At 34.7% G+C, this 22,799-nt stretch overlaps 2 protein-coding genes and 1 long non-coding RNA gene across 3 annotated transcripts; 2 read left to right on the top strand and 1 right to left on the bottom strand.

Annotated features, from left to right (window-relative positions):
- Positions 1-2,138: 2,138 nt before the first annotated feature.
- LOC109075439 (vimentin-type intermediate filament-associated coiled-coil protein-like) lies at positions 2,139-6,137 on the bottom strand. The gene is made up of 2 exons (XM_019091343.2): positions 5,555-6,137; positions 2,139-3,294 (listed from the first exon to the last, which is right to left on the bottom strand). Exons 1-2 carry the CDS (start codon positions 5,743-5,745, stop codon positions 2,949-2,951), a joined length of 537 nt encoding a protein of 178 aa, XP_018946888.1. The 5' UTR covers positions 5,746-6,137; the 3' UTR covers positions 2,139-2,948.
- Positions 6,138-8,644: 2,507 nt separating this feature from the next.
- ndufa11 (NADH:ubiquinone oxidoreductase subunit A11) lies at positions 8,645-10,467 on the top strand. Its single transcript, XM_042766112.1, has 4 exons — positions 8,645-8,804; positions 9,187-9,279; positions 10,033-10,155; positions 10,276-10,467. Exons 1-4 carry the CDS (start codon positions 8,726-8,728, stop codon positions 10,386-10,388), a joined length of 408 nt encoding a protein of 135 aa, XP_042622046.1. The 5' UTR covers positions 8,645-8,725; the 3' UTR covers positions 10,389-10,467.
- A 6,230-nt stretch (positions 10,468-16,697) lies between these two features.
- Positions 16,698-20,181, top strand: LOC122146717. The gene is made up of 4 exons (XR_006161233.1): positions 16,698-16,923; positions 18,586-18,651; positions 18,763-18,802; positions 19,006-20,181. It is a non-coding gene; the product is annotated as an uncharacterized LOC122146717 (long non-coding RNA).
- Positions 20,182-22,799: the final 2,618 nt, after the last annotated feature.

Here is a 22,799-nt window from a genome sequence, read left to right as displayed (position 1 = left end):
ATGCTTTAAAATGTAATTGTCTCCCCTTTACACTTCTCATTCTCATTAGCGGTGTTTATGTTTCTATAGCATCTGTCAAAATGACAGAAAACACTTATGCACTTAAAACACACTATAAACACTTGAAATATGATCAAGTCTCCAGATAATGAGCATTTATAAGGCAATGTATGTTACATAATAAAGACATATATTACTACAGTGATATTTAACATGCCTTATATTGAAATAAGCCAGCTTTAGGGGTAATTTATGGCCTGTTGTGTTAGTTCTTTTACACTTTTAAATTTTATTTTAATGTTCAGTGGTTGAAGGGTGAATAAAGTTACCTCATTGCACCCAGTTTTTGAAAGTGCGTATTGCATTTATAGAGCGAACCTTTGGCAGGAATGTTACTCCCATAATTCGCACAAAGCATTAGGAAGACGTACACAATTTAGATATTTAGCACTGAAGAATACAAAATGATTTATTTCATATTTTTCCGAATAAATAACTCCATTGACCAAGTAACCATGAGTCTTTTAGGCACTGCTTTATCTGTGGAGAAAAATGTTAGCAAACACACTTCTGTACAGGGCACTAGCAAGACAAATATGACATGCCCCAATATTTAAAGTTACCAAGCTGTTGTTCAGAACCACATGTAACTCTTAAAACAAACATGAAAATATTGTGTAACCATCACATCTTTAACAGGACTTATGACACGCTGTACATGAATAATGCCTCATCATCGGTACACTCATTCACTACATTATGGCTCCCCTCCATCTGGCTTCCACAGCTTGACTCTAAATAAATATGGCAAAATATGACAGGCTTGCATGGACTTGATTTTGCTAGGTCGAATTAAATGGTCAAGAACAACAAAATTAATTTTGTGAAAGGCCTATACCATATATATGTGTGTGTGTGTGTGTGTGTGTGTGTGTGTGTGTGTGTGTGTGTACTGGCATCACATTAAAACTGAAATAACAGTGAGGACAGCCGTTTTATGTGTACATCTCAAAATGTAACGTGCTTCATATTCAACAAACAAAAACAAGTGCTTTTACACTCTTTTTACAATTTCTCAACCATGAGCTTGTAGATGGGAACAGCTTTGGTTTGCTTGGATTTGCTCTGTTTATCTGGTGAAGCTCTATTTTAAGTGCTAACTGTTTTATTAAGGAAGGCTCTCAGGGAACAACTTCACTGCAGATCTTTTAATTATATACAATGCACCTTATATTACAGCGTACGATCTGTGTCACATTGACTGTCACTAACAGCAGCCTTGAGCTTCAGAGTCTCGCTCAACGGCACAATGGTGGTGGGGTATCTCAAAAACTCCTGTTTTGTGGATTACTCCCACGACTGACATCTATTATGAGTTTCCAGGACAAAACATTAAATATGAAGTAACTTCAAGGGAGGAAAACACTTTCACAGTTGTTCAGGAACGTTCTATGTTAGCATTAGTTAAAGGGATAGTTCACCCAAAAATAAAATTTTTTTGTTTATCTGCTTACCCCCAGGGCATCAAAGATGTAGTTGACTTTGTTTCTTCTGTAGAACACAAACAGAGATTTTTAACTCAAACTGTTGCAGTCTGTCAGTCATATAATGTAAGTGGATGGGAATTTGAGTTAAAAATCTCTGTTTGTGTTCTACTGAAGAAACAAAGTCAACTACATCTTTGATGCCCTGGGGGTAAGCAGATAAAGATCAAATTTACATTTTTGGGTGAACTATCCCTTTAAGGTAACAGCTAAAATTAAATATCAATGAACAATATTTTTTACAGCATTTATTAATGTTAATTTCAAATAGTAAACAATAGTATAGTCATAAATAAACATGATATTAATTAACGCTGTAAAAACAATGTTCCTGTTTCCTTATTTTACCGAATGCATTAACAAACCAAATTTTTAAGGATTATTTAAAAAAAAAAAAAGGTGTCCAAAAGAACTTGCATGTGTAAAGGGATAAAAAAAAGTGCAGTTAAAGGGATAGTTCACCCAACCCAAAATTTAAAAGCATTTTTAAAATGTTTTGTAAAAAAAAAAAAAGCCCCTACCGTTACAGTTTGAATGATTTCCTGTATGTATTGTGTTTCTGAGGAAAAAGTACACACTTTAGATATTTAGCACTGAAGAATAACAAAATAATTTATTAGAATTTTTCTGAATAAATAATTCCATCAAACAAGCAACCATGAGTCTTTTAGGCACTGTTTTACTTTGTAACAACAAAATGTAACAACTAAAATTCACATATGCATGACAGAAAATCTAAGCTAAACCAGAATCCATCATATGTACTGTACATTGTCAATGACTGCTGAAATTGTTCACCGAGAGGCTTCAACAAAACAGCAAACATGCAACTTCAGAGTATATTGCATCTCCAAAACATTTTCCCAGATGCTCTTTGTAAAACAGGACTGGATAAAAAAAAAAAAAAAAAAAAAAAATGCAGATGGACTGCATGTAACAGGTAATTACAATGTACATTTTTAAAACATTCTTCTCTAATATTCAGGTAATGCAATAAATCCATAAGGTATAAACAGCTGAGAAAAATATCAGAGCATATGCAAATTTAAAGTTAAAAAGGGATGAATAAAACAAGTTAACAACCAAAATAAAAACTAGTTAGACCATCTTAAACTGAACCTTTAAAAAAAAACAAAAAAAAAAACACTCCTGTTCCATTCAGTAATGAGAACTGAAGAGGTCTGAGGGACAAATCTATAAGATATGTGGCATACTTGCATCAATTTGCGCATAGATTTAACTAGAATTGACCAGGCATTCTCTCTTTACAGTAGAATCCCATTCACACTCCAGTAACCTGCATTATGATACAATGGATATTTTTAACCAGACATCGAATCAGTTGTAACTATCAAAACACACAGGCTGCTAAACCTGAGACGAGGAGCAGTTGAACTGAGACTCTCATACTGTGGTCCCAAACACAACCCCATCTAATTCCTGATCGTCAGAGTCGTCCTCGCTGAGGGAGAAGTCTTTGTGGTTGGAGAGGCTGCAGTTGGACTCTCCGTCCGTGAGAGAGCTGTTGGTCGTGGGCTTCCCCAGGTCAATGACAGGCCCCATCCTCTCTGCCTCGGCCATCTGGGCCAGCATGCTGTCCAGTAATGGACGGCTTTTGCAAATGCTGTCCAGCAACTGACATCGGTGTTGTAACTGTCCGATTAGAGAATCTTTTTCCTTAATCGTTTGGTTGAGTTTATGGATGGATTCCTCTGATTGACAAAGCTTCTCGTGGAGGAAGAAAATCTCTCTACATGAAAAACAAAGAGAAAAATGTAATTTTCAGAAAATTACCTTATTGATTAAAGCTGGAATTTATGCACCAATCAGAATAGAGCGGTTCAGTCATAACATTAATTTGTAGGCCAATCTGGATGGCTAATTCACCCTCAGGAAATTACTAATAATTATTTGGAGAGGCAGATGGTGATTTATTAAAGGGATCATTCACCACAAAATGAAAATTCTGTCATCATTTATTCACCCTCAAATTGTTCCAAACCTGTATGAGTTTCCTTCTGTAATTGGAGAATTGTTGGTAATCAAACAGTTGCTGTTCTCCATTGACTTACATAGTATGGAAAAAGAAATTCATACAGATTTGGAACAACATGAGGGTGTGCATTTTTGGTTGATCTATCCCTTTAAATTCACTGGTTAATATTACATGAAGAGATTTTCATGTTTTGTTCAAGATAAACTATACAGTGATACCTCAAATATGAACTTTGAAACTGCTGTTTTTTAAAAACAGTTGCTATTTAAGCACTAAAACGGCTGTTTGATTTTTAAGTAAACTTCAAGTATTAAGAAAAATCCATATCTTTTTAAAATTCATGTTTGAATTATGACTGAATAATTCAGCAACCTACAGTTTCTTCAAGTAATTCTAACCACAGACCTTGTCACATCTTAAAAAAATGAAAGAAGCAGCAAACCAATGGAACCAAAAAAATAAAAATAAAAAATGTTTAAGGACTAGTTCATTAAAAAATTAAAAGTTGCTGAACATTGACACACCCTCAGGCCATCCAAGATGTAGAACATATTTTTTGAGAAATGCAGAATTTTTTATTTAGATGTAAAGTGGTTATTTTAGCGGGAATGGGTGTAGTCAGGTTTGTTTTTTTAACAGATGATTTAAACATCAACATAATTAAGTCCCTCATTAAGATGTTTTAAGAACTTTAAACTGTCGCTTCAGGCTAAAACATGACTCCATAATCCATAATAACACTTCCTCCAGTGAAAAAGTTATTATCCACAAATCAAGCTCCATTTACAAGTGAAAAACTCTCCAAAACAGTTCTGAACAAATGTGTCAGTGAAATTTGATGTGAGGGGACAACAAGGGGATGGGCTGTTTCACTGGATGAAGCGTTATTATGGACTCGTATTGTAAACTGAAGCGACAGTCTGAAGTTAAAACGGCTTAATGATGGAACTGTGTTTTATATAAACACACAGCTTTTCACTTCACAAGATGCTAATCGATGGACTGGAGTGGTGTGGATTACTTGTGGTTTATTGTGATGTTTTTATCGGCTGTTTGGACTCTCATTCTGACGGCACCCATTCACTGCAGAGGATCCATTGGTGAGCAAGTGATGCAACGCTAAATTTCTCCAAATCTGTTCCCATTAAGAAACATACTCATTTACGTCTTGGAGGGCCTGGTGGTAATAACATTTTCATTTTGAGGTGAACTATTCCTTTAATTCCTTCCTGCGTTTTAGGACTACATACTAAACAGCTTTTTTGCTGTCCTTAGCCATCTTACAAAAAACAGCTAAAGACACATCTCTTCCATCTACACTTAACCCTCTAACACTAGCACTCTCTATTTTATTTCTATTCTACCTACTTGTTTTCTTTTTATTTATTATTATTAAAAAACAAACAAACCAACTTGCTACGTGTTCTCCGTTAGACTAACCGGGACCTGTCACATTACTTTGGCCTACATATTGTTGCTCTTTTGTTGATTCTGATTGCTTCTATTTTCCTAATTTGTAAGTCGCTTCGAGAAAAAAAAAAAAAAAGCATCTGGTAAATGACTAAATGTAACTGTAACTGTTACCAAACAAGTTTCCTCAATCACTTCACCCATCTTGCATTTCTCGCACATACAAAAGAGCAAGCATATGTAGGCCTAAGTGCTGTGACGAGTCCCGCATGCAGTTCCTAATGCAGAACACCTAGCAAGTTATCTATTTTATAAAAAGAAAAAGAAAACAAGCCCCGCCCCTTTACAACATTAGCAGCTCTTTTTCTGATTGGCTATTTAAACAGTCAAGAGCTGTCATAGTGACGGGAGTGGTCTCTAGACCACAGTGATTAGGAATCTGCTTTATTTACTAAAGGGATATTTTTAATGCAAAAGTCGCCAACAGCAGCTTCATTGAGCTTTCTGATTTAGCAAATGCATGGTTTTGATGTCAGGTATAAATATTAGGCATCTACAGAAGGACACGATTGTGTTAAAGCAGTAAATATATTCTTTCCCCTACTTGTCCTTGGCCTCCGTGATTTCTTGCGTGGCAGCTCTCAGCTGCTCATCTTTGCGGATGAGACTCTCGGCCTGCTCCCGCACGGTTCTCTCCGCTTCCTCCAGCCTGTGCTCCAGGTCCGTGACCCGCCCGTGCAGCGCCGCCAGGTGCGCGTTCGCCTCTCTGATCTGCACCGGCGACGGGGACGACATGTCCAGCAGGGTGCGGAAGACAAAAGCGCCGATCCGGTGAGCTCTCTCATCCAAGACACCGCCGCGCTGCTGGTCTGATCATCTCGTGTGGGTCGTGTCGGATGAGTCCAGACTGAGTGATGCTGACCTCGCTCTCAATCTCAGCACGAGAGACGCTACAGCAGCCGATTTCTTCTTCACTGTAACATTCGGCAGCGCGCGTTTAAATGCAGCGCAGAGGTTTATGACATTGTGCTTTATGAGCAGGTGTCACAGTTTGTGCTGGTTTTCCAGCCAGCTGACGTGTCTTCTGCACCAACTTCTTAGCAACCTGTAGCTGCTGACCCGGAAATGATATTTAGAGCTACTGGCCAATCAGAACAGCCGAAACAGAGAAACAGCAGTGATTACAAACTGCACTTTCCTCCAAACAAACTGGGATGCTTCTTTTGGGCCTCTACATTTATCAAATTATTTCGTCCAGACTATCGCCCTTTGAATATTTATTTATTTGTTTGTGTGTTTTTGTGTGTGTTTGTAATTCAGCTACTGATATCCTAACTCACGTTTTATAATATACCCGTTTCATTTTGTAAAAAAGAAAAAAAAAAGTCCATTGCTGAATATTTTATTAGGCTACTTTGACATAGGCTATCACTTTTCTTATCAAAATAAAAACAAGTCTTTAATGGGCTAGTAAGTTTCAGTTTTTTTGTTTTTATTTTTATTTAATTATTATTATTATTATTATTATTATTATTATTATTATTATTATTATTATTATTATTATTATATTTCCTTGTTATATTTACTGCTTTCATGTTAATTTAGTAAAAATGTCTTTGTTAGTCTTGTCAGTTTATTATTTAATTTTTATTAGTTTTTATCTCAGTTGTAGTTTTTTATTTTATTTTTATTTTAATTTTAGTAGAATTTAAAAAAAGTGAAAATTAGAAATAAAATTCGTTTTTTTTTTTTTTTTTTTTTACTTTTTACTTTTTTTTTTATTTATTTATTTTTTTTTATTTATTTATTTTTTTTGTGGTTTTAATTTTAGTTAACTTTAATATATAACTTAATATATAACGTTAGTGTTTTCCACACCATGGCAACAGTGTGAACAAGACTAGATCCACACCAGCATTAGAAAACAGAGGTCAAGAAGAAACTATTGCAATAAATATAAACAGCTGAATTAGTTGCCATAATGATTGCATTACAATAGGCAGAAGATGTTAGACCAGATAGAGTTGTATGTTCAATTTCTATGGCAACAGTTAACAGTATTGTATCACATCAGACCATTTGAGAAGACATTTTAAATGATATATATATATAATCCTTTGCCTGGACTCATCATCACTGATTGCATTCACCAGTGTCTTGTTACCTCGTCTGTCTGACCCTATTTAAAGCCTGGTTTTGCTTTCACATTGCTCAGGATTGTTTAGCCCTAGTTCCTGTGTTTTCCGTGTGCCTTCCCTTGCTTTTTGACCCTGGACTGTTATCTTGTTTCTGATTGTTTGCTGCCTGCCCTGACTATTGCTTGTTTCTTGGATTACTCTTTTGTCTGCTGAGGGCAGGGAGCCAACCATGGTCTCCAGCAAGCCCCACACTGGTGATGGCCAGTCCAGTGTTATCAGTCTCGTCCCGTTGTGTTGACCATGCCCAGTGCCTCAGTACCTGTTTACTGCTGTTTGACCCTGCCTGTACACACATCTGGATCCTCAAATGCATTGCTACGCTCCCCTTGTTACAATATGTATATATACATACATACAGTGGGTATAGAAAAGAATCACCCCACTTTGAAATAATAACATTTTGTTGCTTTGAAGTCTAAAATGAAGACGGACACAGTTTTTGTTTTATCAAGCTGTATTTACTCAGTGCAACTTATAACGTCCAAGTGAAAGATATAACACCAACATGTCAGGAGAAAAATAAAAACATAATCACCAAGTTGGAAAAAGGATCACCCCCCTCCTAAAAATCATGTGTATCTTGTGTAGTTATTAATGTTATAAATGGCAATTTGAATTTTTTGTGTTGTGATCTTTGATCATTTTTATTTGATCAGCTCAGCATGAAAAGAGCTTTCCTGGAGTGTATCAGTCCTAGTCCAACTGAAGCAAACCATCAACTATGTGAGCCCAGACTTAAAGCCCACTGAAAATCTGTGGAATGACTAGAAGACTGCAGTCCACAAACAGCCACTATCAAATTGAACTGAACTTGAGCAGTTCTGCAAAGAAGAGTGGGCAAATATGGCAAAGTCTAGATGTGCAAAGTTAGTAGTGACAGAGACATATCCCAAGAGACTAAAGGAGGCTGTAATTAAAGCAAAAGATGGTTCAACAAAATACTGACAAAAGGGGGTGATGTTAAATTTAGCTGGATACCGGCTCATGAATCAAGGGAAATTAAATAGTAGATCAGCTTGCAAAAAGGGCAACACAAAAAGGATTTAAGTTCCATTAAGAAGAGGAGAAATTAAATCAATTATTAAATCTAATTTTCAAAGAGAGTAACGTTAGCATAAAAAAAATGGGATATTGCTGATAAAGGAAGATTTTAACTAAATTAATTCATCAGTCAAAGAAATATACAATTTTGGAAGATGTAGGAAAGAAGAGGGGGTTTTAACACGATTACAGTTTAGACACACAGGACTAAATGCATCACTATAAATAATAGTTAAACATAATACAGGTAAATGTGCCTTATGTGCGATTAATTGAATTGGGACATGTAATATTAAAATGTATGAAATACAGAGAGAATCAAGATGATAGAGAACTAAAAAAAAACAGATGGGAACACAAGCTGTTCCCATCAAAATACAGCAGTGTGTGACCCCAAAATAAAAGATGTGTAACTTTCACCCATGAAAGAAAATAAACGGTAGGTGGCGGAATCGCTTATGGTGCGCCAACATTCTAAAGAAGAAGAATACTTCAGCGAACTCTCGCGATAATCCAGTCGCGTCCTTGATGCAGAAATGGGCTACTGGGATCTAGAAGAGGGCAAAGACTGCGTTACTAAAACATGGATCACCACAAAAGTAGCCACTGCCATCGGTTAGTCTGCTGGCTGTCAGGACTGTAGGGTTTCTAACGGCTCCTTTTAGCGTAGTTTTAAAAATGTGCATTGCTTATGCGCGCTACAGGCTAACGTTACGCTGTTAGCATGTACAGAGAACAACAAATCAGCGCACTATTCTCATCAGTATTTTGTTTTCATGTTTTTTGACTTCTGTTGGTTGGTTTATTTAACTATAAAGTGTTCTGGGATATGACTTCCAGGGCTGCTATCACTTTCCCATTGTTTATTTGTTTCATGCCTAACGTTGATGGTAGTTTTGTGTGGTTGTCATAATGACTAGTGAACTAGGAAAGTGCTTCTGGAGCTGTCTCTAGACATGGTCTGCTTTATAAAGCTGCTGCTGCTGTTGTTCTGCAGGGCTGGTAGGATCTGCCTACCACATTGTGGCATATCCACCTGAAACAGCTGTTGAGGCTTTGACCAGAGCAACATCAGGCACTGCCTCCATGGGTAAGACTCAATCAAACTGAAAGAGTAGAGATGACCCTTTCTGGTGTCTGCATCAAATTAAATGCACAAACGTAATTTTATATACATGAAGCATGTTAAATTCTTAAAGTGTCTGCTGTTATGTTTTAAATAACAAATGAAATAAATAAAATGTCCAAATATGTGGGTGTCTTCTGTAAATCATGGTAAAACCGTACTCTATTAATTATTCACATGATTATATTTCTTATATAAGAAATGAGTGGGATTAGTGTGCTTAAATGTTGTGAAATTAATTTTACAATGCTACACACACACACACACACACACACACACACACACTTAAATGTTTTGATATATATATATATATATATATATATATATATATATATATATATATATGATTCTAAAAGTTCCTAGTTTATATATTTGGGGTTACACACGGGACTTTTTACCAACTGAATGCTGTGAATTAAGTCATGCTACTATTCTCACATAACATTTTTTTCACCTATTATATAGTAGGGAAGTGTGCAATTTCTGATGCAGCCTTTGTGATTCAACTTTAGCCTTAAGTGCACCTTCACCTTTATCATACAAAGTTGAATAGAAGTTAAAATAGTGTCTTTTACAGTTGCTTGTATTGGCCTTGTTGTTACATGTCAGAATAGTAGATGCATTAATGAAAATTTTTTTTTTTTTTTTACAATCAGGTATATCAGAAGGCAACACACACTTGCTTCTGTAATTTATTCTTGTTTGCTACCTTTTCAGCCGCCATGGGCGCCATCTTTGGAATGGCCACTTGTCTGAGTGCACAGGCCAGAGATGCACCTGACGACCCTACCAACTATTTCATTGGTGGATGTGCTTCGGGTATTTTCCTCGGGGCTCGAAGTAAGTACAATAATCACACGGTTTTCAATATTATTCAAGGTCATTTGGTGTCTTTTTTTTTTTTTTTTTTTTTTGAAAGAACAGGTTAAAGAGGTTTGCTGGTGTTTTTGTTATGTTTAGCACACAGTGCTATCACAGGTACCACAGCCTGCATCGGTCTGGGAACTTTGGCTATGTTCACCAAGATTGGAAAAATGGAAGGCTGGAGACTAACAGGACCACCAAAGCTGTGACCTGATAATGTCCCCTAGTATTTGATGTGTTTATATTGTATATTGCTCAAATAAAATGATCTCTGGGTGTACTCTGAAAGTTTGAGTGTTTTCTGAAGAAGTCGCTGCACCATGTATGTCACTGTTTTTACTGCATTTATGACATTAAAACATGGCTTATTAAATAATCAACGTACTGGTATATACATTAGTGTAATGCCTCTCAACCTAATACTGCACCTGTAAACATGAAACGGTTTCAGAAAGTTCTGAACTTACCTGAAAGTCACTGAAATTCAAAGTTTACTTTTTAAAATGTGTACAAAATGTGTGTAGCTTACATGACTCGGGTAAATTACGTACTAATAACTTTATTAAGCTAGATATAAAACTTGCAGTTAAGCCAGAAGCACAAAAAAAATGCTGTATGTTGCTGAACAGTTTCATAGTAATCAGAATAAACATAAGTGGAATTAGTCGACAAAAGTAATGACTGTAAAAGGCTACTTGTTTGCGAGATTAGTGACATGATATTTCAATTAGTAGGATTTTACATATTTGCTTTTTAAGGTGTTGTGTACTAGTTTTGCTGAAAACCCTATACAGCTTACCGAAACATGTTCAATACACTGTATGTATGTTTAAAGGCGTATATATATATATATATATATATATATATATATATATATATATATATATATATATATATATATAATTTGATTTCTAAAGATCCTCGAGAAATAAAACTGAACACGTGTTCTTTTTATTGTTTCTTAAAAGTCTTCAAAAAAGCCCTTGGATATCACTTGTTCATGATTTGCATGTTTACTCTGTCTTTAGCAAGTATCAAAGTAAATTCTTAATGTACTGGAGTAGTGGAAGCTTTAGTGCTATTAATAGTGTAATATGTTTATTAAATGCACAAGTATAGCACATGTTCGTTGTGGTGAGTTCTTGTTCTAGCCACAAGGTGGAGCTTTTAAACCGTTTACCGGAAAGTATCTCTAACATACTTTACAATACTCTCATAATTACATCAATCAGTCATCATCTCAAATGCATGCATATCTTCGTATTTTGGAATCTGAAACCATAAAACAAAAATATTCCTGTAAGACTAAATACAGCCAGTGCCCCCTAGTTAATTTGTCTGAGCAGTTTAGTTCATATTAGGGGTCCGGGCCTCAAATAGATTTGTTTTAGTATTTTCCACTTGTTCTATTCAGGGAGTATTTATAATCACAGGTTTCTGGGGTGGTCTTGTCTGGCACGAAGTAGAGATGTGTGGCGAACTCCTAGCTGGAACTCAAACAGTGCCTGAGAATCTTCTCATATATGTGTTAATACCAGCACAGCTCTATCATCACCACAGTGAAGACTTTTCCAAGGTGTTAGATTTTTATTAGAGACCCGCTGAGTTGACTGGACCGTATTTACAGGTGATTAGCACAGCGGTTACTGGGAGGCTTTTAAATAATTAATGAGATGTGAGAAACAGCTGTTTGCAGTTTATTTGGTTTCGGCAGTTGGAGCAAGCAGGGAAAACACAAGAATCTTGGAGATTGATTTGTTTGCTTTGGTGTTTTCCCTGCTGACAACCACAGAGACACAAGAAAGTGTCGATTATATCCATGAGGCTAAGAGCCAAATTAGCAGATGTGTATTCATCTGGACCTTCAATCTGCTAATAATTTCATCACAACATTGAAGTTGCAAAACAACTTCTTCTGTAAATATCACCAAACTTAAATGCACAGAGCGAGAAAGAGTTATTTATATTTTTATAACATTATTTTAGTTCAATTCGTCAGAGCTGAATATAAAGAAAAAATAATAATGTTAATACAATAAAATTCCAACCACAATTAATAATTTCATTATTTCCAGCAAATCTTGAGAAAGCAGAAAATTAGGGAAATGTATTTAAACATACTGTGTTTTTAGCATTTTAGCACAGTTTACTACAAAATTTGAGGATAGTTTTTGAGAGAAAGAGAAAAAAACATTATTTATGCAACTTAGTTTGCTCCTTAATAGTGTAAAAATGATCAGTTCACCTCTAAAACAAAAAGCCGTCTATAATATGAAGTATTGGTCCTGCAGTTTCTTGTGGCCTCTTCCTTTCTAATGAGTTTGCAGTAAAAAGAAGCTGACCACTCCACTTTTATTGATTAGCTCGCTGGCTCGATTTGCTTCCGATCGAAAGCATAAGTTGAAATACCAGTCCACTTTTGTCAGAAGTGCTGAATTTCAAATCAAAAAGCTACTTGGTTTGGCAGAAGAAGAAAAAAAGACTGTATCCATATCTTGTTGCTTTCATATAGCAGCCACTGCATTAAGAGATTTGAGAAAGCAGTTTGCTCAGCATTTTAACAGTAGAAACGTCTTCAGTCTCAGCGGAAGCCCAAAAACAGTTAGCATCGACCCGGCGCTCTCGTGCGTCACGGGCATCACTCTTCCATGTCAAGGGTCCGATTCTGCAGTTCCTGACTGCAACAAACTACTCCGTGATAGATGCGTGGAACAGAAGGGAGAGAGGGACATTCATGGAGCTGTTTTCTTCATAAACCATGCAGCAGACAGTCTCTTCAACCCTGACCTGAGATTTATGCAGTCAGCTTTGATGGATGCCATCTTTCAGAAATGTTTCTGATATCAGAGCCTGTTAAAAGCCTCTCTCCATTAGAGCTGGAATTTTGATAAGCCACTCAAGGGCCTGTTGGACAGCACATGCTTAGTTTTAATGGCAGTGACTGCGGGACTTTTATTCGGCTGGGTCCTTACCAAGATGTGACTTGAATGAAATGTGTGTTGATAAACAATGAAGATTTATAGCTGCTTATGTCGGCTGGTGATTGTTCGGAGTGGGTGGGTGATGGACAGAGTTATTGATGTCCTCTATCTAGTTACCCTAATGGACGTTATGAACTAGATGGATGTCCTGAGTGTGCATTTAATGAAACCATGAACTATAATCATTTTCAATCGGAATAACTTGCCACTTAGACTTTCATACTTACACTGTAAGTGCATTACTGTAAAATGTTTGTTTGCTTTTTAAAGCTTAGCAACACAAGATAATTATTTTTTTTTTTTTCATTAATTTCTTCTAGTCAAAATAAATACTAAATATATGGTATATAAATATATGTTGTACATCAGTACATACATACTACAACTTGAACATCATCATAATAAAAATAAATCATTAAAAGAATGAAATTAATATAAATATGACAAAGTATTAGAAAATAAATATATAACAAAACATCTTCACTGCTTATTAATAATTGGAAAAACTTTCAAAGGCATGTCATGTGGTCCAACCAAAAATGAAAGATATTTATAATTCATGATATTTGCAAAAGGATTTTTACCTTGAAAAGTTGATTTAAATTGTGTTAAATTATGTGTATTCAGTGTGTAAGGAAAATATGTTTTAAATCTGTTTTTTTTTTTTTTTGTAAAATGGTTTTAAAAATCATACACCATATAAATAAATATATATATATATATATATATATATATATATATATATATATATATATATATATATATATATATATATATATATATATATATACATATATATATGGTGTATATATTTTGTTCCTCAGTGTTTTGTCTTGTTTTCCATAACAAGACAAAATCTGTTCCACTCAAGATACATTTATGAAAATTATTTAACATATTAAGTCTTGTATTCTGAAAAATGTTTAACAATGAAGTGATTTTATGTTACAAAAATAAATAAATAATTCTGCCAGCAGGGTCAATTCAAAGAAAACTTAATTCAAAGGGATAACAAGATCTTATCCTACTGGCAGATATTTTTTCTTGTTTTAAGCATTTAACTCACTTAGTTTTTCAGAAAACAAGACTTAATATCTTACATCATTTTTCTTCCAAAGTAAATGTAACTTGATTTAAGAATATTTCGATATTAGTACTGGAAAACATGACAAAATAGTATGTTTTTGCAGTGTATGAAACCAACATGAATAAAAAGACTGCATTTCTAACAGTGCGGCACATTTAAACTGTTTATTTATTTATTGTGAACTCTGTTGTGTCGTTGACCCATATTCACTTATGTTTTAGGACTTAATACCAGTGTTTTAAATGACTCAATAGGCAGCACTGTGGGCAAGCTAATATAAGAAAGCTACTACAAATACCAGCCTAAAATGGCCATTGGTTAAATTTAGACTGTGCCGTTAGCTGGAAGAAAACATATTATCACTTTAATATGACCTTGGTTAGAAACTCAGTGATTCTGCTTAATGGAATTTCAGCCATTTGTGCTGCGAGTGTTAAATTTGTAGTAAACATTAGCATACTTGTGGTGTTTGTGGATTTATCGTAGCCTGCGTTGTCTTGTTTTACTTAGTTTTGGGTTTTAGCGTTATGCTACCATTGATTTATTATGCTTTTAATTACACTACTTGTCCAAGGAACCAAAATCATCCACATCTCACTGTAAAAGATGAGTTTGTTTAGTGGGAGATAAACTCAGAGTGAGAAATATATGAAGTTGGTCTTTAGCTAATAAAAATCTAAACCAAGCCAGTCCCGCAGCTGAATAATTTACGGAGTGCTGAGTGGGGGGAATCCAATACACTGAAACCAAACTTCTCAAATTTGACCACTCGCGATCCCCACCCTATACTGAACACACAGATCCTCGCACACAAACATCTGGGATGCAACGTCTGCAGAAAACGATGAGGCATAAATCCCCACAGGAGATATTATGGCTTTTTAAAGGATTCTTGTCTCGAAACTCGGCATCGAAAACATGGACCATTTGTAGATATTGAGTCCTGAAAGTGAATTTTCTTCTCCTGAACCTCTCGTATCTTTCTGCAAATTCATTCTGCAATATTCAGATATTCAATGTAAGGAACTTACTAATTCAGTTAGGGTGGTTTTCTAGACCATTCGAATTGGTTCTCTTTTGGCTGCTTGGCAGCGTGAACTTGTGCTTACTTTGAAAATGCCGAGAGGATCTTTTCTGTATATGTAAATATTACCAGGAATTGAAAAACAAAGTATAAATCTCAGAATATTTGTCTATTAACAGGAGCAAGAATATGCTACAAAATGTTCCTAAAGCAGAGCAGATGTTAGATTTGAAATATTATTTAACATTGCTACACTGGTGTCCAAAAATGGTTTTAAAGATTCATTCGGCCTTAATAGAAACGGCTTGCGTTGAGATAATTATAAATCTGTCATCATATTCCAAGTGATACCAAAACCATCTGTTTCATGCTATTCACAATAGCCTTACACAGACACAATATCACTATAAATCTGACTTTATCTCTGAAGACGCCTCAAGTCTGTTGGAGATGAATAGCTAAAAAACATCTTTAGATATAATCAGGATATCCTGAGAAAGTTCTATGATAAGTGGTATACATACGGTGGCCAAGAAGTGCAAAACAGATTACAATTCTGAAAACAAAATAACAAATTACAAACGCAAATGCAAATCTAAAAAACAAAATAATAATTCAGAAAACACAATGACAAATCAGACAACCGGAAGAGGTAGGTATATTTTTAGACAGCGCCATTGTTTTGGGATTACTCACTGCTGACTGGACGAGACATCTGTCAATCAACGCATACAGAAAGAACCAGCCGAAAAACAGCAGAGTCATGGTAAAAAGTTCAGAGATGATCTTAAAGTAGCTCTCTTTAAATGTATTGTATGAATTGCGCTTACTATGGAATAAAACATACGGAGTGTCTACACTTTGTGGAAATAACCTGCCTTGTTGCCAGGTTGGCAGGCAGTAATTCTGCTCTCCAATGTGTGATCGAGCTAGTCAAGACTTTAATAGCAGCTGAACTTTATCAGCTCCAGTGGTGCAGATGGTTAAGTGCATGTTGTTGGCTTTTTGACACAATCAACCTGGGTTCTATCCCACCTTTTGCTGAACTTTTTTTTTTCTCCCTTTTCAAATCTCGAAGTATCAATGGATTCTATTTACACTAAGTGAAAATAGCTGTATTTTTAGCAATATGCTATTTACACTAGGGGTGCATGCTAAATATTGGCCGATAATTAATGCGCATCATGTCAGTAAAGCCGGTTCTCTAATCAGCGGTAAATTCCATCAGGTGTGTGATTTCACATAGAGCAGCTGTTACTACACAGATCCATTGTTAACTTACAAGCTGTGCAAATCCAAGTTCATTATCAGTTCGGCAAAGGGTGGAATTGAACCCGGGTCAATCGCATCAAATAGCCGACACACACGCTTAATCATCTGCGCCACTGGAGCTGATTAATTACAGCTGCTATTAAGGTGTTGACTATCTTGATCACACTTTGGAGAGCAGAATTACTGCCAAAAAGGCAGGTTATTTATATAAAGTGTAAATAGACACTCCGTATGTTTTATTCCATAGTAAGCGCAATTCATACAATACAGTTAAACCAAGCTACTTTAAAACCATCTCTGAACTTTTTACCATGACTTTGCTGTGTTTCGGCTGGTTCTTTCTTTATACGTTGATTGAGAGATGTCTCGTCCAGTAAGCAGTGTGTAATCCCAAACCAATGGCGCTGTCTCAAACTATACCTACCTCTTCCGGTTTTCTGATTTGTCATTGTGTTTTCTGACTTATTTTCTGAATTGTTGTTTGTAATCTGTTTTGCACTTCTTCGGCCACCGTATATACATCACATTCCACTTATTTCTTTTGGATTGGTTTATATGTTATGTATGTTTATATAACACTAAAAAATATACACCAAAAAAAAAAAAAAAAAATGGCATAAGATTTACTTTGAAACCATTTTCACTTGGAAACTGCTAATAAATAATTACAAAAGAACGGCAAATAACACATTGAATTAAATGTGAAATTTGAAGCAGAACGACTGAATCAGTATTTTCTTGTAAAATGTACTCCAATAATTTTTGTTTATAACTATGTAAAATCATTTTTAACAGCTCTGGAAAAAAATTGTAGCACAAATGATCAGTTTCTTTGGATTTACTTATAGTTACGTGTTTAAGTGATATTTTTGTTTTATTTTTGATAAACCAGTGATAACATTTCTTCCTGTTTTCAATTAAAAATTTTGCCATTTAGAGCATTTATTTGGAGAAAATGACAATAGGTCAAAATGAAAAAAAAAGATGCCATGTATTTAGACCTCAAATAATGTGAATAAAACACATTTGTTATATATTTTACTATAAGACATTAAGTAGCTTTGCAACTACATGCCAGCTAACTCTGATTAGAGTGTTAGTAGACTGTTGGTTTACTGTTAGTAGAAAGAGTTGATGCACCTGTAAAGTACTTTGCAAGTAGAGTGTCTGTTGGGGACCATTAAAATAAAGTGTTAGCAGATATTAAGCAGATAGTCTACTGATTGTCTGATGACTTCTAGTTGACACGTAGATGCAAAGTTACTTAATGTCAACAATATCTATTGAAATACAGTGCTACAGTAGAAAAAGAAAAGACAATTTTAAATTCATGTCTCACAATTACAACTTTTTTCCTGGTAATAATAATTTAATATTTCAGAATGTGTTTTTAGTTTTTGAAATTGTAACTGATTTTTGTAATAGTGACTTTGTGTTGTATGTTTCTGATACTTGCAACTTTATATCACACACAATGTGATTTTATCTTTCTTTTTTATATAATTGCTAGTTAAAATATCACAATGTGACACGTCTTGCAGTATGAGTTTACTTATTTTAATCTTAATCTTTTCTTAACTTGAAGGCAGAAACAAGCTTTCTATTAAACATTCTATTTGTGCATGATGTTTTTATTTAACTTTTTTTTTAAGTTTTTTTTTTTGTCATCATGATATGACGTTTAGAAACACACCATCATTGCTTAGAGATGATATCTAATTATGTATTTTAATTTACAATGGTTTTAACTAGACTAAGAACAATGTGACCACTGAGCTCAATGAACATTTATGGAGACATTTAAATAGGCAGTAAAATAGCCTCCCACTAACAAAAGACACCATAAGCAGAAAAATTACTGTTGTAAAGTGAATGAAAATGAGGGCTAATTAACTGGAAATTGTATGACAGGCTCACTTTTCCTTGTTATATAGAATTTTCTCACCATATTTAAGGAAAGAAAGTGACATCTTAATGAATGAAAAACATTTACTCACCCTCAAGTTGTTCCAAACCTGTGCGAGTTTCTTTCTTCTGCTCAGCACAAAAGAAGATATTTTGAAGAATGTGGATTTCCAAACAGCTGATGGACCTCACTGGCTTCATAAGTATGTAAGGGGGGGGGGGGGATACTAAAAAAATACTACAATACAATGGAAGTCAATGGCTACTGTTTGTTTATTCATATCCTTCAAAATATCTTCTTTTGTGTTCAACAGAAGAAACTCATGCAGGACCAACATGTGAAACAATATAAAGGTGAGTAAATAAAGACAGAGTTGCTGGAGTGATTCTGGATCTTTTGTTGTGTTTCCAGCTAATGCTGGATTGAAGGCTGTATTACAGGCCCAGCGGTTTTCTATCTCCTGTACACACATCTCCCAAATATTTTCAAAGTCTAATGGTAACGCTTATATCATTAGCAGGTCGTGTACACTCATGGCTCATTTTTCTGACTGCAGATGTTCGGGTCCTGCACAGCTGTGAGGCTGCTCTCATGCTTTCCCTCTTCATAGCCTCACCTGCACCCTGTCTTCTGGCCAGCGCTCAATCTGACCTCCCATTAGAGAGAGGGAGGTCCGTCTCTTCATCTTAATAACGGATGATAAACTGACGGCGGTGATTAAGCGTATAGGAGTGCAAAATTGTTCAGTTCTGCTCAGACCTTCAGCTACAGTGGCTCTTTTTTTTAACAGTCGTTGCTTTCCAAAAAACAGAACAAAAGTTCGGCCTCTTGTTTCGAATCACAACACTCTCATTTCATAGAAACCCAAACACAATGTGAGATTAGTGTCATACACACAAAGAAGAGTGCCTTGTCCTGTAGATTTTTCGACAGATTTTAGTAAGATTGTAAACAATCTGGCAGGAAAAAATATGTTTAAATACTGTGGCATCTCAAACTAAATATATTAGGGAATGTTTTCAAAGGTACAATCACAGAAAATAATTCTTATGCCTGATAAAATTCATTATGCACATACATTTCAATTAAAAAGTTTTAACATAAATTAACAAACATAATGCATAGTTTCCAATCATAAAAATGACTGGTAAGAAACAGGTCCTAGTTATTCATTACCAATTTGCATTTATTTGATTTTATTTAAAGAATCATAATTTTAAATGCATGCATTCAGATGGCTTAGAATCAGCATGAATCTGTTCATTGTGAAAACAATTACATTTATTCAGTTAAGAAGTATGAACATGGATAAAATATGGCAATAGCTGTGGAACAAGGAATATTAAATTAGTTAATATATAAATTAGTTTATTAATATATTGTATTTGTTGATGATAAATATATAAAGCTGGTTATTGAGTAATTAAAAGAAATTCAATTTATTAGTATTTTAGTATGCATCACATTAAGTTTATTTTTTAGTTTAAGTTGAAGTGTGACCAAAATGAATTGGAATTTTATATGCATTCCAAATATATAAATCTTAAATTTAGGCCTAAATATGTATTTAAGCGCAACAAGATTGATATTTTTACAGTTTAATTTGATATTACCAGTCTTGTCCTTAAGATTATAAAAGTTCACATAGAAATTAATTTATGACAGGTCATTAATTTGCATCCAGCTCATAAATCGCTCATAATATTTCACTATATTGAATATTGCTTCAAATATCAGCATTAAATTTTAATGCTGATATGTCGAGCAATATTCAATATAGTGAAATATTATGAGCGATTTATGAGCTGGATGCAAATGTTTTTATATTAAAGGAATAGTTTAACCAAAAATGAGAATTCTGTCATCATTTAATCAAACCTGTATGATCTATAAGATTTTCTTTCTCCTTCTGAATACAAAAGAAGATATTTTGAAGAATGTGCTGGTCCCCATAGTACAGAAACAATTACTATGGATGCCAATGGCTACCGGCAACCAAATCTCATACACTTACATGTATTCATATGGCACGCCAGGTTTGACATCAATGATTTGTGAGCATCGCTGATGTCAAAACGGGTGCAACACGTCTTGACGTGCATACATTTCCATCTAATCTTCAACACAAAGATATCAGAGGATCTGGAATATCGTCAAATGGAGCATGTGTATGGAGTTTGCCACACAACCTCAAAATAATCCAATGGGTTTTGCGGAGCACAAGGGTGAGTAAATGACAACATTTTCAGAGTGGACTATTCGTTTAATTCGGAAGCTGTTTGTGGACTAATAATGAAAATGAAATTAGCTAAAGTGGGATTCTTTAGTCTAAGAAAGAGAAACATCTGTGAATCTGTGTGTGTGTGATTCTCGTTCACAGTTCAGGGATGTTCCTGCACTCACAGCACTCCCAGTACCACAACCATCCCATGGCTTTAAAACAATTTATGAATGGACACGACTCACAATGGCCTGCGCCGACCAAAATGGTTTAACGCCACTCCCCAGAGATCAGTCATCAGGTGAAATTAGTTTCCATGGGAGCTGTTATAAACAACCATGGCTCTCTGTATAGATTGTATCCAACAAATAATGATCTAAACATGTTGAATCAAGACTTGTCTGGGAGAGAGTGGTGATTTAATCCAGCTATATATACCTCGTCTATAGTGTCTTACAGCATAGCACTTAAGCATTTTAGGGATTTGACTGTCCCTGTGTCAAGGTTCAGAGGCTTTCATTCACCCTGACATTATGAAGTTTTCCTTATCGTCCTTGCAGAATATTTGTGGCTTCAGAAATCTATCCACAGAATAGCAATGTCTTGATTTAAGAATTCTTGTGTATTTTGTATATAATGTTTGCTATTTGTACTGGAAAACAAGACAAGATGAATAATTTTTTGCAGTCTAATGCTTTCATCCACCAATAAAACCGTACTATTCTCAGTGTATGTAATACATTTGATCATCTTTAAATATCCTTTTTCATAATTCCTCAGGATTTCGTTCACAGTAACAAATGCGGAAAAAGTGTTCAGACTCCATAATCATTAATGCTATTAAAATTCATTTTTCAAATTTAATTAAACAAATGTACCGCTAATATGTCACAATTTGCATACCTGCTTATTAGTCACCTAGAAATAATACAGAATATTACATATTAATTATAAAATATTAAATATTATAATTTTTTATCTGTTTTTTTCAAGGTTTAAATTTGATTTTGAATCCTATTTTGGGCCCCACTGTATTTACCTTATTTGTAACGTAAGATAACTTGAACGTGCAAGGCTTTATCGCTTCCAGAAATTTTATTTTAGCTGTACAAAAACAGTCATAAACATAGATTTTATACACTGTAAAAATTATTTGATCAGTGAAAATGATCGTTTAAGTTTTTCTACGTAAGAATTTAATGTTTAATTCAATGTGTTACTGTTTCTTTAGAACTGTTTGTGAAAATGACTAGCAAAGTCTGAGTGAAAATGATTTCTACAGAATTTTCTTGTCTTTTTTTTCACTGTAGCACAGATAGTTTTACCGTTTACTGCACTTTGTTATTCTTCTAGTTATTTACATATAGCGGCAGTTATAGGAAGTCTTGTACATTCGGGAAATTCACGGGAAAAACACAAAACAAAATGCTCACATGTTCCTGATCAATGATATGGCTTCAACAGAATTTAAACATTTCCTGATAACTTTTTAACAGTTTGATTAGTTAGCCCTTTAAAGATTAGAGTTAAATTTAAAGCAAAAATGTCACGCTGTTAAGATGAGCTGTTTAGTCTCCTTCACATGGCCATAACCATCTAACTCTAATATAATGCCTAATAATAAAATAAAATAGTTCTATTTATTGGAGCTGTGACACTTTGGAAGTGCACGCACATGCAACATTATAATACAAATATAATATATACAAAATATAAAACAAATCTGAAACAAAGGTTAAATAAAATGTATTTGTTGAGTTTCTGTACAATTTTTATGCTGAGAGGGTTTTGACAGAAGAAGACCAATTGCAATTTATTATGCAAATATTGTGATGATGTCATCAAGTCAACAATTTCACTTTTATGTCTTAAAAAGTCTAGTGTTTGACAGAAAAATTTTGAAATTACAAAGCTAAGTTTGACTGAATTGACTTTGTTTTGGCTAAATTAACTGAAGTGAAATACTTAGGGCTAATGTTATACACTACACAACTTTTGCCCAGATTGGACTTTTTGCCCAATTTACAGTCTGCCAGTTGCCTAAAGTCAAAGTCAGTCTGCAGATTTGAGTCGACAGATTTCATACTAGAAAATCGCATAGTGTGTATGATGGGCACGGACACGGATTT

Source organism: Cyprinus carpio, chromosome A11 (assembly GCF_018340385.1).
Source record: "Cyprinus carpio isolate SPL01 chromosome A11, ASM1834038v1, whole genome shotgun sequence".
Taxonomy (NCBI): Eukaryota; Metazoa; Chordata; class Actinopteri; order Cypriniformes; family Cyprinidae; genus Cyprinus; species Cyprinus carpio.
Note: the sequence above shows the minus strand (reverse complement) of the source record. Positions and strands in the feature narration are given on the sequence as shown.

Bases quoted from the DNA above. Each gene is read 5' to 3' on its own strand.
- LOC109075439 (XM_019091343.2), bottom strand. From the start codon at position 5,745: ATGTCGTCCCCGTCGCCGGTGCAGATCAGAGAGGCGAACGCGCACCTG. The intron at 3,295-5,554 runs GTAGGGGAAAGA...TTTTTCATGTAG, and splicing joins ATCACGGAGGCCAAGGACAA to AGAGATTTTCTTCCTCCACG.
- ndufa11 (XM_042766112.1), top strand. From the start codon at position 8,726: ATGGGCTACTGGGATCTAGAAGAGGGCAAAGACTGCGTTACTAAAACA. The intron at 8,805-9,186 runs GTTAGTCTGCTG...GTTGTTCTGCAG, and splicing joins AAAAGTAGCCACTGCCATCG to GGCTGGTAGGATCTGCCTAC. The intron at 9,280-10,032 runs GTAAGACTCAAT...CTACCTTTTCAG, and splicing joins ATCAGGCACTGCCTCCATGG to CCGCCATGGGCGCCATCTTT.